The sequence below is a fragment of the Mastomys coucha genome, unplaced genomic scaffold, assembly GCF_008632895.1.
Source record: "Mastomys coucha isolate ucsf_1 unplaced genomic scaffold, UCSF_Mcou_1 pScaffold8, whole genome shotgun sequence".
Classification (NCBI taxonomy): domain Eukaryota; kingdom Metazoa; phylum Chordata; class Mammalia; order Rodentia; family Muridae; genus Mastomys; species Mastomys coucha.
In genome coordinates, this window is record NW_022196914.1 from 78,282,393 (window position 1) to 78,300,127 (window position 17,735).

General features: G+C 36.1%; 1 protein-coding gene across 1 annotated transcript in view; it reads left to right on the plus strand.

Moving 5' to 3' along the window:
• The window catches only part of Hcn1 (hyperpolarization activated cyclic nucleotide gated potassium channel 1), a 386,612-nt gene that overhangs the window by 279,083 nt on the left and 89,794 nt on the right, over positions 1 to 17,735 (plus strand). The window contains exon 4 of the mRNA XM_031360231.1: positions 7,192 to 7,410. Coding sequence (XP_031216091.1) covers positions 7,192 to 7,410 — 219 coding nt within the window. The remainder of the gene's footprint in view (positions 1 to 7,191; positions 7,411 to 17,735) is intronic.

Consider the following 17,735-nt stretch of genomic DNA (forward strand, 5'->3'; position numbering starts at 1 on the left):
ATGCTCTGACTAAGAACACTGCAAACCAGTTGACCACATTTGAATGGGTGGTAAAAAGTTATAAATAAAATTTTCATCTAAGGTATATACATCTTTAGTAGAGTTATTAGTCATTTTTATTTGTCAGAAATTTCTCTATTTAATGATTTCAGAGATATACTAATAAAATAAAAAATCAAATTTATATTTGAAGGCATTTGCAACTCTACTGTAACCACTACTCATTGTACAATGATAGTACCAAAGTCAAGTTATGGCTACAGTGTCCCTGCCTCTGAAACTGAAGAAGACCAAACATCTCCTGCCCTGATTATAGTCACAGGTACATATGAAGTGAAATGATGACATATTCAAATGAACAAATACTCTTAGGAATTGACAACGTGCTAAGCTTCACTCTTGTCAGTCTCCAGAAAAAAAAATAGCCTATCAGATCATAGATGCACCTGTCTGGCTTCTGTCTCTATAATGATATAGTAACACATTTCTTCAGTGATTGGAGAAAAGGTTGAACACAGTGATAAAATGACTTAGGCTCGCTGATCTTACACTGCTCTTACTTCTTCCATCATGTGATTATGCCCCAGGTTCTTTGTGAGTTCATCACTCTCAGTGAATTATATCTCAGATTCTCCTGAGATTGTATTTATACTGGTACTTTTTATACATTATAACAACAATTTAGGTATTTAATAAAGGGATATTTAGTCTTCTATAGTAATGAATTCAGTTTCTCTGAAAGCTGATGTGTTGAAAATTTTGTGTTTTTTTTTTTGAAATTATATGCTAAAGATGCTAAATATGAATTAGGATGTAATATACATAAGGTCACACTATGATAAGCATTCATAGTCTTTTCTTTGCAATTTATGTGATACCAAATTGAGAAAGATTTAGGAAATCTTCAGAAAAATGCCTAGAAAATATTTTATGTTCAAATTAGAAAAAATCTTAAATTATATTATTTTTACAATAAAATTCTCAGGTAAAATTGGCAAAAATGCCTGTGTGCTTGTTCTTGTATATGTGTGTCTATGTGCTTGTGTATGTGAGTGTGTGTGTGTGTGTGTGTGTGTGTGTGTGTGTGTGTGAGAGAGAGAGAGAGAGAGAGAGAGAGAGAAAGAGAGAGAGAGTGTTTATATGAATCATGACTATGGGAAATGTACAGAGAGCTCCATAACTGATTTTCTGGGAAATATAAGTGAAGAAACAGAGAAGAAGATAGGTAGAAAATACAGTGAGTAGAAAAGTTGTCTGTGTCTTAAAAGTAAGAAACTTCATAGAATATACAGTTGATCTTACATATTTCCATGTGTACATTTGTGTATGTACATATGTTGTTATTTGCTGAGAAAATAAATGTACAAAGATACCTTTACACAGGCAAGTTTGGCTGCTCTCTTAATGTTTTACCCTAAGAAAAAGGCTTAAGACAGCTGTGGTGGCTCTTGGCCTAAAATCTGACCATCTGCCCCACCTGAGGATCTATCCCATATACAGTAACCAAACCCAGACATTATTGTGGATGCCAACAAGTGCTTGCTGACAGAAACATGTTATAGCTGTCTCCTGAGAGACTCTACCAGTGCCTGACAAATACAGAGGTGGATGCTCACAGCCAACCATTGGAATGAACACAGGGTCCCCAATGGAGGAGCTAGAGAAAGGACTGAAGGAGCTGAAGGGGTTTGCAACCCCATAGGAAGAACAACAATATCAACCCTCAGAACCCCTCAGAGCTCCCAGGGTCTAAATCACCAACCAAAGAGTACACATAGAGAGACTCATGGTTCCAGATGCATATGTAGAAGAAGCCTTGTGGGACATCGATGGGAGGAGAGGCCCTTGGTCCCATGAAGGCTTGATGGGAATGGCAGGGCGAGCAGGCAGGTGGGGGTTGGAGGGACACCCTCATAGAAGCAGAGGGGGAGGAGATGGAATAGGGGTATTGTTGGGGGGGGACTGGAAAAATGGATAACATTGAGAATGTAAATAAAGAAAATATCTAATTAAAAAAAAATCCTAGCAATCGAGAGACAGAGACAGATGGATCTCTGTGAGTTTGAGACCAGCCAGGTCTACACATCAAGTTTCAAGATAGCCAGGGCTACAAAAAAAAATTTGAATTTTGAAATCTAAGAAATAAATGACAAAAATAGAATTAAAGTCCCTTTTAGGTCCTGCCTGTTGGTGTATATCTTTAATTCCAACACTTAGGAGACCAAGGCAGGAAAATCTCCATAGGCCAGCCTGGTCTACACAGCAAGTTGCAATATAATCAAGAGCACAGAGAGAAAAAATTGTCTGGAGAAAAAGAAAACAAAACAAAATGTGCCTTTTAACTAGGAATTTTCTTGGACACTTTAATTAATTATCCTTCTTCCATCTAAATATGTCAAGGTTCCTTAACAATGTACCTTCTCTATGTGAAAAAAGTAGCAGTCTGCATGACAATAAATAGTCATCTCCAAAATTTAATTCTTTTCAATCTCATTCAACAACTACAAAAGCAAAAGTTTAATGAATCATGCAATTTGAAAAAGCACAGTCACAGGAGTCCCAAGATATGACTCCAGCCCTGGTGTGTGGACAGATTCAGGCACACGAAGTGGTTAATACCCAGGAGATAACAGTACTTAAGGTTCATAACTGAAGTTGTGTGTGATTATAAGAAAAGGTTTAAGGCCTTATAAAACAAAAAAATGTGTCTTAGTTGTTATTTGAAAAAAACCATATACCTAAAATTCTTTGATAGTGTGGTTTATAATGAACTGATTTTTGGTTTGTTGGTATGACTGGAATTTCATAAATATATTTTATTTTAAAAGACTGGGTATGTTCAAGATGTTCATAGAATATACTCTCTTGTTTTTTTGAATGTGTGCTTCTTGTTCCTGGAATACCTAAGTGTCTCTTGTTGGTGAAATATGAACGATTTGAGAACCTTGACATATTCTTGAAATAACGTACAAAGTAAAATTTTTGTGTGGACCCATTATACTAGCAGAACAGAACAACCTAAGAAGTAAATGTATCTCGTTTTCTAATCAGCTAAGTTTTTAAACTATTAAATGTGTGCACTTGTACATTTGTAATCTCTGGCTTGAACAAAGTAATGTCACAGTATGTCTTTACACTTCATCAGTGGGAAACAAGTATCATTAAAAACCCTCATTCTGCTAATTGTGGCTGCTTGTTTTGTCAGCAAGCATATTGTGCTCCAATGACCCTGAGTGTGGATTTTTTTTTAAATCTCATCACATCTGACTAAAAAAAAGAACCAAATCATAAATTTGATAAAAATCAATGAAAATGGCATACTATATATTTGTACATGATATATTTTTATTGATTATTTTATTTATATACATTTCAAATGTTATTCCCCTTCCCAGTTTCCCCTCAGCAGACTCCATACCCCATATCCCCTCCTCTTGTAGCTTTTTTTAACAGTCATTTACTCATGGTTTATTTGTACAAGAATAATTTTCTGATCATTGAAATTTGAAATTGCCTAAAACCTCACTCTCAAAAGGACTTGAAATGTTTTAATGTTGTATACTGCTGCCATCTCAACATTCTCAATAATTTCATGTTAGATTTTTTTTATAGTTTCAGTGAAATCTATAGGAAACATATATAATGAAATTAGCTTGTAGAGCAGCAACAGTACACACACAGCCACACACATACACACACACATGGTACACGTGGGAAGCTACTTGTCAATTGGTGAAGCAGCAGGATACTTGTTGGCATGAATAAACAATGAAACATCTTAAGTGTCTCCAACATGGCCAAGCCATAAATGGGGCTGGGTTAGTAGTGGAAATGTTGCAGCATAAACAAAGGTGATAGCAGCCACATAAAAGCTAAAGATGCCTTTAGAACAGGACTCATGTAAGAAGCCTGCTTACCCATAATTCCAGGGTCCCAGCCCTACAGATTCTGCAGAAATACCAAATTTTTCATGTTCTATGGCAGTGCTATAGGATACACATCTAGTGTTTATACATCTATAGGATGAGTGAACAGACATTTAGAATTGTTTAAAAAATTATATAACTACCTTGGCATCTTGAATAACCTTGCGAAGTTACAGGAAATACCAGAGGGAGTATTAAAATGCCATCTCATAGATTAGCATTAAATTCACTATAAAAGCAATAGAAATGATCCCTGCAGTAGAACTGTTCAATGTCTTGATTGTTCTGATGAATACATGAACCTACCTATGTAATAAAATTCCATGGAACAAAATGAGCAAGTTCTCAAATGAACTGCTGCAATTCAACAGATACAAATGAGGTCAATCTACAGTGTTTATGTCCCTTTCCAGTGATGTGTTTATGTCTGTAGTACTTGGTTTGAAGAGAGCAGCACAGAGGAAGCTAAATGAAGAATGCTTCGGCACCCAGCTTCTTGGCGCTTCTGTGCAACTATAGCCAGTTATCTCATAGATGAAAGTACAATGAAAATTCCAACTCAGACAAACACAAGTCTGATGTCTGTGGTGTTAAATCTTAATAGAGAAATCATTCCATGTGAATCATCCTGAACAGATGTTCTGAATTTTACATCATAAAGTGATGCATTAAAATCGATCCTAATGTTCTCACAACCTATGAAACTTTTAATAGCTCCAGGGAACAGTAGTATAAACCAAAACGTCTTATTTTGAAAATTAAAAAAAAAAATGTATTGAAAAGTATTTGTGATCTTACGTTAGTCGAGAGCACTTGATATTACTATAAATGTTATACTTGATAGGGGAGTTTAAAATTGTATAAATTGTGCTAGCCTAAGAAATGATTTGCAGAAGACCACTAAAAATTAGTCAATGAAGATTAACTATAATTATTCAACATATTTTATGTCACTGTGACACCAAATATCATTTTTAGAGTTTAGAAAGTGTTAAATTACTCATCTATTACATTAATTCATTTTATTAGCAATAAAATGATGTAAAGAAACTTTTGCATATTCTATTATCTTTAGCATTTGTCTTTAAGGTTTGAATTAATGATACACCATTTTAATTTTATAGCTGTCCCATAATTAATATAAATCCTGATGTAGGGAGGTATTCAAATGTAGAAAGGCATTTGAATTTAAGATGAGCATGGTGGCACATATTCGTAAACCTAAACACTATGTTATATACCAAGATCCCAGTCTCAGAACAACAAAACATACTGAAAAGGTTCTTAAAATTTTGTTCAAGAGCAAACCTATTCTGTAAAATTGAGATTGGATTAAACTTTTGAAATGACATCAGAAGTTTATAAATTGTAATTAGTATAAGTCAGCTTTTAGGATTTTTAGAATTCAAATAAGATATGACTATATTTCTCAAGAAAGCTTGCTTTTCATTTATAACAAACAACATATTAAAGGCTGCACAAATACCAGACTGCATTCATAAAACCTGATCTATATTGTATTGACTAAATTCATTTTTATTAATTAATTAGTTTTTTTACACTCCATATTTTATCACCACCCCCTGTCTACCCTCTGACTGTTCCACATCCTATACCTCCTCCCCAACCTCCTGTCTCCACGTGGATGTCCCCACTCCCTACACCACCTGACCTTTAAACTCCCTGGGGCCTCCAGTCTCTTGAGGGTTAGTTGTGTCATCTCTGAATGAACACAGACTTGGCAGTCCTCTTCTGTATATGTGTTGGGGACCTCTGATCAGCTGGTGTATGCTGCCTGCTTGGTGGTCCAGTGTCTGAGAGATCTTGGAGGTCCAGATTAATTGAGACTGCTGGTCCTCCTACAGGATCGCCCTTCTCAGCTTTTTTCAGCCTTCCCTAATTCAACCACAGTGGTCAGCTGCTTCTGTCCATTGGTTGGATGCAAATATCTGCATCTGACTCTTTCAGCTGCTTGTTGGGTCTTGTTGAGTGCTGTCATGCTAAGCAGGTCCCTTTCTGAGTGCTCCATAGCCTCAGTAATAGTGTCAAGGACCTCCCCTTGAGCTGGATCCTGCTTTGGGCCTGTCTCTGGACCTTCTTTTCCTCAGGCTCCTCTCGATTTCCATCCCTGTAATTCTTTCAGACAATTATGGGTCAGAGTTGTGTCTGTGGGATAGCAATGCAATCCCATCAAAATCCCAACACAATTTTTCAAGGGCATGGAAAGAGCAATTCTAAAATTCACCTGGAAAGGTAAAAAACCCAGAATAGCAAAAACAATTATTAATAATAAAAGAACAGCTGGAAGAATCACCATTCCTGACCTTAAGCTTTACTACAGAGTCATAGTGATAAAAACTTCATGGTATTGATACAGAGACAGACATGTTGATCAATGGGATAGAATTGGAGACCCAGAATTAAAACCACACACTTACAGTCACTTGATCTTTTACAAAGATGCCAAAAATATACAATGGAACACAGAAAACAAACATATTCAATAAATGGTACTGGTCTAACTGGCTGTCTATAGGTAGAAGAATGAAAAAAGACCCATATTTGTCACCTTGTACAAAGCTCAAGTCAAAGTGGATCAAGGATCTCAACATACAACCAGATACACTTAGTCTAAAAGAAGGGAAAGTGGGAAAGAGCCTTGAACTCATTGGGACAGGGGGAAATTTCCTAAACAGAACTCCAATGGCTCATACTCTAAGATCAAGAATTGATAAATTGGACCTCATGACACTGGAAAGCTTCTGTAGGGCAAAGGACATAGTAAATAAGACAAATTAGCAGCATACACCTCGGGAAAAAAATCTTCACTAACCCCACATCCAATAGAGGAATAAATTCTTATGCGTAATTCATTTTGCTTGGACCCACTTTCTGCATTTATCAGCTTTCACACACCTTTACTAGAGAATTATGATGTTCTTAAAACATTCAATGAGACTCAATATTTACTAATAGTGTTACAGTGATGACACTTGTTCAGTATTCCCAACTTGTATTTTATTTTCAAAAACAGGAAACATAAAGATGACTAGGCACACATGAACAAAATATAATGTTCTTTCTGTTTTATCTTAATAGACAATATTTGAACATCATTGGGGCATTTGGTTAGCATTCAGTTAGAAGTTGTACTAATTGTTACTCTCCATACTTGTTATTTCCCAATGCTTTTGCAGATGTTTTCCTTATTTTACCTTTTATTATCCTAATGTCTCAGTTATTTTTCTCTTCTCTCATGTTTCAGAATGACTCGTGGGGAAAACAATATTCCTACGCACTCTTCAAAGCTATGAGTCACATGCTATGCATTGGTTATGGCGCCCAAGCCCCTGTCAGCATGTCTGACCTCTGGATTACCATGCTGAGCATGATTGTTGGGGCCACTTGCTATGCAATGTTTGTTGGCCATGCCACAGCTTTGATCCAGTCTTTGGATTCTTCAAGGAGGCAGTATCAAGAGAAGGTATGTAGTTTTCTCTCTCATATCTTCAACTAACTTCCTTATAAGAACTGAATTGTGTTCAAGCAAGCAAACCAATATTCCTCTATAAAAACTGTAAGAAGCTGAAAGATTTAAAGTAATATTTAAACTCTATATATTTAAATATTAATTATTTAATTAAGGAAATACAATGTTTTGATATTTTCAAATCTCATCAAGATAAATTTTCAAGTACCTGTTTTATTTCTGTTGTAGCTCAGTTGGTAGCATGGTGATTACAGTTTTGTGGCTGGCATGGTGGTTATGTTACTCTTTGGGAAGCATGCAGAGTACCTTCCTGGATTACATTCCTGGAATGTAAGGGTTTTCTCCATGGCACAGAGGATTTCTGAAAGCAATGCTTTAGTGCTTATACACTAAGTGTGAGTGAGGCCAGCTTAGATTCAATTTCAAACAGCTTATTTCTAAACAACTGCCCATCACGTTAGGTGTTTGACATACAGAAGTCTTTGCCACTAGAGGAGAAGGGGAACAAGAATATTTGATCTTGTGTGAATAAAACTACACTATCACCAACTGGATCAAGTGGATAATTTTTGATGAAATTATGAAAGGTAAACTGTCAAAATTATTTTTGAGGTTGATTTTTAAGAAAAAAATAACAAAACAATCCCAATTAAATTGTGAAGAGCAGACATTATAGTAAAGGAGAGAGACCATCTAAAGATATTTGACTGAAATTACTATATTAAGTATAATTTGGGCTTATTTTATTGAATACAAGACTAGAACTTCATATTATGAAGTTTGTTTTTATAATATTTCCCTTGGTTTAAGAGAAAATATTGGCTTTTCATTTAATTTTGTCTGAATGTTGCTACTTATTTTCTTTTTTGTTGTTAATGTAAGTATATTATTTACATATTATAAACACATATATGTATATATTTACATGTTTGAAATAATATGTGAAGGAACTGAAGGGGATTGCCACTCTATAGGAAGAATAACAAATTCAACTAACTGAACCCCTCAGAGTTCCCAGGGTCTAAATCACTAACCAAAGACTATACATGTACCATTCCATGGCTCTAGATGCATATGTAGCAAAAGTCTTCCTTATTTGGCATCAGAGGGAGGGGAGGCACTTGGTTCTGTGGAAGTTTGATGCCCTAGAGAAAGGGCATACTAGAGGGTTGAGGCTGGAGTGGGTAAGTGGGTGGGGGAACACCCTCATAGAGCCAAAGGAAAGAGGGAGTAGGGTGGGGGGTTCATGGAGGGGAGACCAGGAACAGGGATAACATTTGAAATGTAAACAAAATGATAAATTAAAAATATGTATAAATACATGTTATCTTAAAATAGAGACATTTTCAGGATTACATCATGTCATATCAGCATCATGAAATTACATGTGTCTAAGTGTGTGCGTGTGTGTGTGTGTGTGTGTGTGTGTGTGTTTATTGAGACATGGTCTCAATAAGTTCAGACTAGTCTTAAATTCACAACAAATATCCCTCTGTAGATCAATTTTGTTGTAATGAAATTAAAATTTATGGAGTTTTAGATTTTCAAGAACAAGGCATTAAAATACTAAATGCACCCCAAGGAACAAAATGTTTAAATTTTATACATCTTAAAGACTTTATACAATTTCTAGCAAAACTATTTTGAATTGAAAGTGTAATTAATGTAAAATAAATCTTGCAATTTAGAAGTAGATAATATAAAATCATGTATTAAATCATTGACACTGACAGTTTTCTATAGGCTGATTTTAATTGGCTTAAACTTCCTAATTTATCTGAGCTAGTGATAGCACTGAGCTAGAAGGTCGGAAGCCCAAAGCAGCTCTCCGTTGCAACCCATTCAATTCACGTTCTAGAGCAAATTATATTTTTCTTTATTTAAAGTAAAGTAACTGCACAGGAACAATCTAGGTCAAAAGTCTGAAGGTGAGTTGGTGTCTCTGTGCCTCCACTGGGGGCCCTGTCTGATTACTGGAGGTGGGCTTCAGGCGCCATCTCCTCACAGTTGTGCATTTTGGCTAAGGTCATCTCCTTTGAGTACTTGGTTCCTCTCTCTTCCCAGGTCTATGGCACCCTCTCAGAGGTGAAGGAGACGGGGTGTGGGAAGAACCCTGGGAGGGGACACTGGAAGGGGTAACTGGGATAGGGAAGCATTTGGAATGGTAATTAAATAAAATAATTTAACAAAGGAAAGAAAGTAACTAGATAGGGGCTGGTTTACCCCAGGAAGAGTATACCAATTCTCTATCCAATATCAAATGATTAGCCCTCAAAACATACTCACAGGTAACATTATACAGACCGAGAAGGCTATATTTAAAAATATATATGTATTTACATATATTCATATAACAATAGTTAATGAAAAATGGCCATGAATTTGAAATAGGGCAAGGGAGCATAGTATGGAGAGAGTAAAGGAAAGAGAGGAGTGATATAGCTGTATTATCATCCCAAAATAAATAAAAAAAACATAGAATAAAATAAAGTAATTGACTGTGCAAATACTTTTGATAATATGAGCATCGAGAGGAGCTTAAGTTTTTAAAAAAATAGTGCTGGGTCACCTCTTAAAATCTTAAGGATCCTTCAATCAGGTTCTCCTCTTGAAAATAGCCCTTGCCACAACATTCAGTCTGACCACTCCCTTGCTTTAATTACTCCTGAGCTTTACATAAGTTTTACTTGTATTTGAAAGCCCTAGGGCTTTTCCTAGAATATGCCAAACTTTAATCACCTGAATGTTATATACCCTCTGTAGCCAAGAAAAGACATTTAAAGCCCCACATATGAACACATCAACATTGTGAACCTGAGACTACCAAAGTTCATATGTGAGGCAGTTTTAGAGGTAGATATTTAGATAAGTTCACTTTAACTCTAATACATAAATTGTTATGGAAAGTAATTAATTTTTCTTTTTCAAATATTATCACTTGAGTAAACCAAAAAAATACCCTTAACTATTGAATTATTTTGTTTTACATATATGTAAGTAAATTGCTTCATAAAGGCCTTTATTATTTATATTTAATTATATATTTATTTTATGTATTATGAAATCTCACTTAGTTGCCAAGACTGACATGGAATTGCTGAGATTATGAGCTCATCTAGTCTCAGTCTCCACAGTAGCCGGGGTTACAGGATTGTGTACCATATATACCCCCCTTTGTCAAAGACACCATTTTAGAAAATAAGTTCTTGAATCTTTTGTTTTCTTTCTTCCCAGAATTCTGAAATTGATCACTTCCCTGTGGTGTTAAAAGGCATATTTTCAATGTGACCGTCCCCAGGGCTGACACAATATTTTCGTTGCTGAGTTGATATGCAGTATGTTCTGCTGCACGGCCTGGTGGAACGTCCTGCCTCATAAAGCACCTAGAGCATTAATTGTAAATCTTCAAGTACATAATGAAACAACACTATATAGCCAGAGAAATGATAAAAGCAGGTGGGAACCGCTTGTAGAACTGCCTCTAATCCTTTTAAACTATGCTGGCATTTTGTTAAAACTGAGAAGGAGGTGTTAACATCTGAATGGTAGTACAGCTCTTCTTCAGAGCAACACGAGTGAGCTGGCCTGCACTGCCATAGCATCGCTCTTCACAACCATTTCTTTGAAGGTATGATACTCTTGAACTTAGAAAAATCACGTCAGCCCAGTACTTACATAAATAAGGGTTGACACCCATATGTTGAAGAGAATTCTTTTTAAGAAATAGTAATACCACTGAGATTCATTGCTTTCAATAAAAAAAAAAAAACATTCTACTTAGTTTCTTTCATAATTGTTAAACATTTCCTTCTTCTCTTTACCATCAAAGGTGATATGAATATGAGTCCCTGTGGTTTCTTAATTGACCCCGAAATTTTTCATGAAGTTACACTATCTACTATATTTCTTGAAATGGATTTAATATTCTAGTATGTGAAATTAGTTATACTCCAAATATTATCATTAGTGAATCTCAGTATCTAAGTAAGACACTTGTATAGGAGAATGGGAGTGTGGTAACCTTGTGCTCATTTTATTCTCAATTATTTATTTTATTTTATTGAGAGTATAATTATATAGTTCCCACTTCACTTTTGTTCCCTTCCAATCCTCCCATATAATCCTACTTGCCCCTTTCAAATTCATGACCCCCTTTTCATAATTTGTATACATATATGTATATACATATATATATTCTAAATACATAAATATAACACTCAGTTTGTATAAACACATCAATTGGCTATTCTGTACCAAATAGTTAGCCTTATAAACATATATACAAATAACACTATGTAGAATGTGGTTAATTTACTGTGGTTACTTGAACTGCTTCAAATTAGGCTTCTGAGAGAACAAGAATTATATTTTATGTTCTCACCTGAATAAAAGAGTGCTTTTGTGTTGTTGTACACACTGAAGTAAGTAAAAATTAGAACCAGAGAGAAAAAAATTTAAATGTTTTATTTTTATATGTAATGTTTATATAATATAATAGTTCTTTTCCTCAATAATAATTTCTGCTCTAGGTCTCAGTGTCCCATGTTTAAATTTTCCATATGTATGTTGCTTGTTTCTACAATTGCCAAAATATACAATGTGATAGAGGTTTATTTTCAATAAGCCTTCTTTAGTACTTTGCAGTTTCTATGTGTTCTGATGCACATGACATCTTCTTACACTAGACCTGTTCTATGGATAGATTTATGAATGTCCTTTAGAAATGATAAAAATCTTCTTTTATTATACTCTACAAATATCTTTCAAACATTTTGCTATAATGTACTTAATGTTCCTTATATATCATAATATATAAAGATACTGTAAGGCATTTTAACACTGTAGAAGCTGATGTACAGGGGAACAACTATCTAATAGAAGCCCTCAGTGGAAAAGATGCATTCATTCATCTGAGCTGTATCTTGAGCTTGTCTAATCAGAACCCTGGGTGCATTGGGTAGCAGACTAAAGGATGTTAGTAGCATCAGTGGAGAGAGATAGACATCATGCAATCAGAATTATTTTTAAAGAAAATAAGTCATAACAACAAGTGAGATATGATACATCCCTACCTTGACTGCATAGTCTATGGTCAAATGAATCATAAACATTTGCTGATAGAATTACTAGAACAACAATATCAACCAACCAGAACCCCCCGCCAGAATTCCCAGGAATTAACTATCAACCAAAGAGTACTCATGGAGGGACTCATGGCTCCAGCCATATATGTAGCAGAGGAAAGCCTTGTCGGGCATCAATGGGATGAGAGGCCATTGGTTCTATGAGGGCTTGATGGCCTTCAATCAAGGGAAATGCCAGCATAGGGAAGCAGGAGTGGATGAGTGGGTCAGGGAGCACCCTCATAGAAGCAGGGGGAGGGGAGATGGGATAGGGGGCTTCCGGGGCAAAACTGAGAAAGGGGATAACATTTGAAATGTAAACAAATAAAATATCTAATAAAAAAGAATTACTAACACAAATGTAGCAACATCAGCATTATAAATAGGCACATCAAATGAATAAAATCCTATAAATATATTATTTCATGAGTTAGTGGTGAGCTCCAAGTAGTCATAAGAGAAAAATAATGTGTTCACTAAATATCAAAATCATCTATCTAGTAAATATATATTTATTGGATGTTTACTTGTGTGCCATTGGTTATGAGAGGCTGGGAAATAACGAACAGATAGACACAGTCCTATTCCTTCTGGAGCGTCTTGGCATTCAGTTGGTGTAAACAGGAAAGCCAAATCACTAGTAACAAGACTCAGAGGGAGCTCTATGTCATGGAGACTTAATTTTAAGTGTAATAAAAGAACCACAGCACCATGACAAGACCTTGTATAATTTTACGTATAATTTATGTTCAATACAATCGAGTGAATGTGTGAAAAAAAAAGAAGACATTGTATTTAAGAGACCTGAAAGGTAAGTAAAGAGAAAACATTGCATTGCGCCCTACACACAGAACATCAGTGTGGAAACAGCTGCTAGGATTCATAAACATCAAGCAAATTATGACCAAATCCCAGGCAAAGATCACATGGGAAGTGCAGAATGACAGTCAGACTAAAGGAGACTGTGTAGACCTCATTGACCATATTGTAGTTTAGCTAATCATGCAGAGTCTGCTACGCATGTGGACTGCAAAAGTGATAATAAAAGAATTGCCTTGGCATTTTTAACAAGTGACAGTAACATGCATAAACCCGTTAGAAAAAAAAGTAAAAATGGCATCTTGTTCTTTGGTGATAAGCAGACAGCCCAGCTTTACTTTGCACCAACTCTGGTAAGAGCGTAGTGTTAACTGGTATAAATATTACATAAAGAAGGATTTTTATACAAACTCTTGCAGGGTGTATGTGTGTGGTCAGGGAACCTCTGCTGGGCAAATGCTAACTTTGGACAAGAAACCACCTAACTCAAGTGTTTTCAGAAACAAACGTGTGGCTCAGAAGACAGGTCAGTGTGTCACCCTGCTCTAGAGACCATCTGTGAACACATAGTCTCCAACCTGGTACTCCAGCCTAGATGCTTTCCAAATGTTTGCTTTTTATTATATTTAGTGAGTTTGTGAAAGTAAGTATTCTTGGGCCAGACTACAAATTTCATTAAGTTTGGAGTATTACTTATAGACTTCTGGCTTTCAGGAGATCCCAGAATCTACTAATCTGTTTTCTTATCTGGGTGCTTGAATATGCCATGGGGCATGTCTCTCTTACAGACTATGATAATTCTTAGAGAACAGGACACACACATCGTTCCTATTCCCACTCCACAGATGAGAATGTAGTCATGCTACTGAAACAGGCTAAGAAGTTGACAGCTCTATGACCAGCCAATAATTCTTTCCACAGGGAAGATGCAAGAGAAAAGATTAAAGTAAGAGATGAGAATCCTCTACTGGAGATGTAATGCCAACTCTGAGAGGCAGGAAAATGCTTGGGATTTCCTTGGGAATCCCTGCACTATGTGAAAAGATGTAGTCCATGTGAGATCTCAGGCCACTTGTCTTTCATCCAGTAAGAAGAGAGGAACCATTAAGATTTCAGATTCCCCCACAGAATAAGAAAATGGAATACAGGAAGTGTGAGATACATGATACAACAGAAAAATAGAGTATAGGGCAGAGCTGAACTCAGATCCTGTAATCTAGGTGTTTCCTCTGCTCTATCTTCTACTAGGAGCTGGAAATGATCCATAAATTATTGGAGGAATGTATTGTTTTATCAACACTGATATCACTGCTATTAAAGCTGATATACAAATCTCAAATATACAAATATTTGTATGTATACAAATAATTACTTTATTTAGCCTATCTCTTCAATTATGATCTAAACATTTATTACAAAAGCCTAACACAGGTTTTTTCCTTTCACTTTCAGTGAAAGTTTATATAAAACTAAACTATAATTTGTTGTTCATAAATACTAAAGTAACTAACCTTTCTCTGTCAGAAATTTCTCTCAAGTATATGTAAAGTGAGAAAAAGACTTTTAAAAAAGACTTTGGTCCTTCTTAGACGGGGGATCAAAATACCCATGGGAGGAGATACAGTCAAAGTTTGGAACAGAAACTGAAGGAAAGACCATCCAGTGACTCTCCCACCTGGGGATCCATCCCATATACAGTTACCAAACCCAGACACTATTGTGGATGTGAAGAAATGATTGCTTACAGGAGTCTGATATAACTGTCTCCTGAGAGGCTCTGCCAGTGCCTGACAAATACAGAAGTGGATGCTCACAGCTATCCACTGGAGGAGCTAGAGAACGGACCCAGTGAGCTAAAGGGGTTTGGAGGAACAACAATATGAACTAATCAGTACCCTCAGAACAGCCAGGGACTAAATCACCAACCAAAGAATACATAAGGAGAGACTCATGGCTCTGATTGCATATGTAGCAGAGGATGGCCTGTGCGACATCAGTGAGAAGAGAGGACCTTGATATTGTGAAGGCTCAATGCCCTATTTTAAGGGAATCCCAGGACAGGGGACCAGGAATGGGTGTGTTAGTGAGCAGGAAGAGGGAGGATGGAATAGATGGGTTTTCAGAGGGAAAATAGGGAGAGGGAATAAAATTTGAAATGTAAATTTGAAAATATCTAATAAAATAATAAAAAATAAATTAAAAAGCTGGTTATATTACCAGCCAAAAATTTTAAAGCACAAATAAGATTGTGGTAGATAAATAAATTCATAAGCCAAATTAATATGAAGTGGTTTCATTTTTATCTAAATATTTTATTATTTTACATAAGTGCTCCATTTTTAGATAATTACATAAAATATTCCAAACACATTTTTAAGTTTTTTCAAGTAGCATTCTTTCAAAGATTATTCTGTTAACAATACAATTAATGAAAGATATATTTGAAAGATTACTTTAAACAACTGTGGCCAAAACTCTACTAAAATCCTTAAGTTGGCATACTTAATAAAAATAATAGTCAACTCCAGTATTATAGGTTTTTTTTTAGTGATATTTAGAGAGGATCCTAGAAGTCAGTGAATCATTTAAATGTTATTTTTCAGAAACATCTCACATGGTTTGGATTCAGATTGCTAGATTAGTGACTTCTTGCTCACAGCTCTACCCCTGAAGATAATTGCCAAACTCTTAAAGGTTGAAACACAGACAGCAATGACAAGACACAGAAAAAGAAGCATTCAGGGGGAAGAAATTTTAGAGTTCCAGGGAAAAGACAACTTTAAATGTGGCAAAGAGAAAACTTAACTATTAAAAGCTACCATTCTTGTGCCAAGATGCCTGTAGAATAGTCACAAGGCACTCAACTGGCTTAGAGAGGCTTCTGTTTTGAAGATGCTAGTGTTCATCTGTGTCCCTGTAAATTCTGATCAAAGTGTAAAAACGTTTTTACTGCAGTGAGAATCCCCTTGGGTGACACGCAGACTGTAGAGAGAACCTAGTCTTAGGAGTGGAAAGTGCAAGCTTGTGGATCGCATGATAGCTGTACCCCGCAAAGGATGTTGGCACTCCTAAACAGCCTCATGGAATACAAGCAGAATACAATTACTGTGGCACACTGTTTTCTGGCTTATCCAAAGTTTTTTGCAATTGAACTTCATCACCACTTAATTTCTACAGATATTTTTCACACAGTGTTTTTAAGGACTTAACAACAACAAAAAAAAGGAATGCCAATAGGAGTAGAAATAAACTTTAAGAAGGTGGGGTATTGAAACATAGCTCAGTGTTGCAGCATATGTCCAGCTTGGCCAGTTCCATGTACTATGAGAAAAAAAATTGGTAAATATTAGAAAATCAGAAAAATTACCATAAAGTTGAAGGAAATTGGCAGTAGGTTTGACTATATTAAACTATGTTAAGTTTGCATATGTGTGAAGCACATGTGCATGTCCACATGTATGTGCAGGTGTGATTGGTCATAGGTGGAGGCAAGCATCTTCCTCTATGGTTATCCACTTTATGTAACTGGGCTTTCCTAAGCCCATCCCAGCTTCAGAATTAGGGCATGGAGATATATTTATGTATTTACGCCTAGGCCTTATGCTAGGTTTGCTCCCCAATTATCAATTAACTTATATTAACCCCTTTAACTATCCTAATGTCTGCCATGTGGCTGGTTACTGCCTCTCAGTTGCATAAGTTCGATTTCCTCCAAGCTTGGGTGGCAATCCTTCCATACCTAACTCTTTCCCAGAGTCTTGCTATGTCTGCCAGATGTTCCACCTTCTACTCTACCTTTTGCTATAGACCATAAATTTCTTCTTCTTCTTCTTCTTCTTCTTCTTCTTCTTCTTCTTCTTCTTCTTCTTCTTCTTCTTCTTCTTCTTCTTCTTCTTTTTGGTTTTTCAAGACAGGGTTTCTCTGTATAGCCCTGACTGTCCTGGAACTCACTCTGTAGACCAGGCTGGCCTCGAACTCAGAAATCTGCCTGCCTCTGCCTGCCAAGTGCTGGGATTAAAGGTGTGTGCCACCACTGCTCGGCTGGCCATAAACTTCTCATTTTAACCAATAGAAGGTGTCTTAAGCAGGCAAGGAAGGACAGAGATACTTTCTCCCATAATGCATACAAGCATTATCACTACAGCCTTATTTTTTGAGAAATAGACCCTCAAGTTTATCTTCACTCTGGCTTCCACATTAGGATGACAGGCACTCAAAAAAATACCCAGATTTATGTGTGGGAGCATGCAATCTGACCTCAGCTCAGGTAATGAGCCATGTCTCCAACTGTAGTTAATTTGCTTCAGAAGGAAGGGAGGCAGGTTAGACCCCTGACTTTCTCTCAGTTTTCCTTGATAGAAGAAGTTGTAGCTGGTG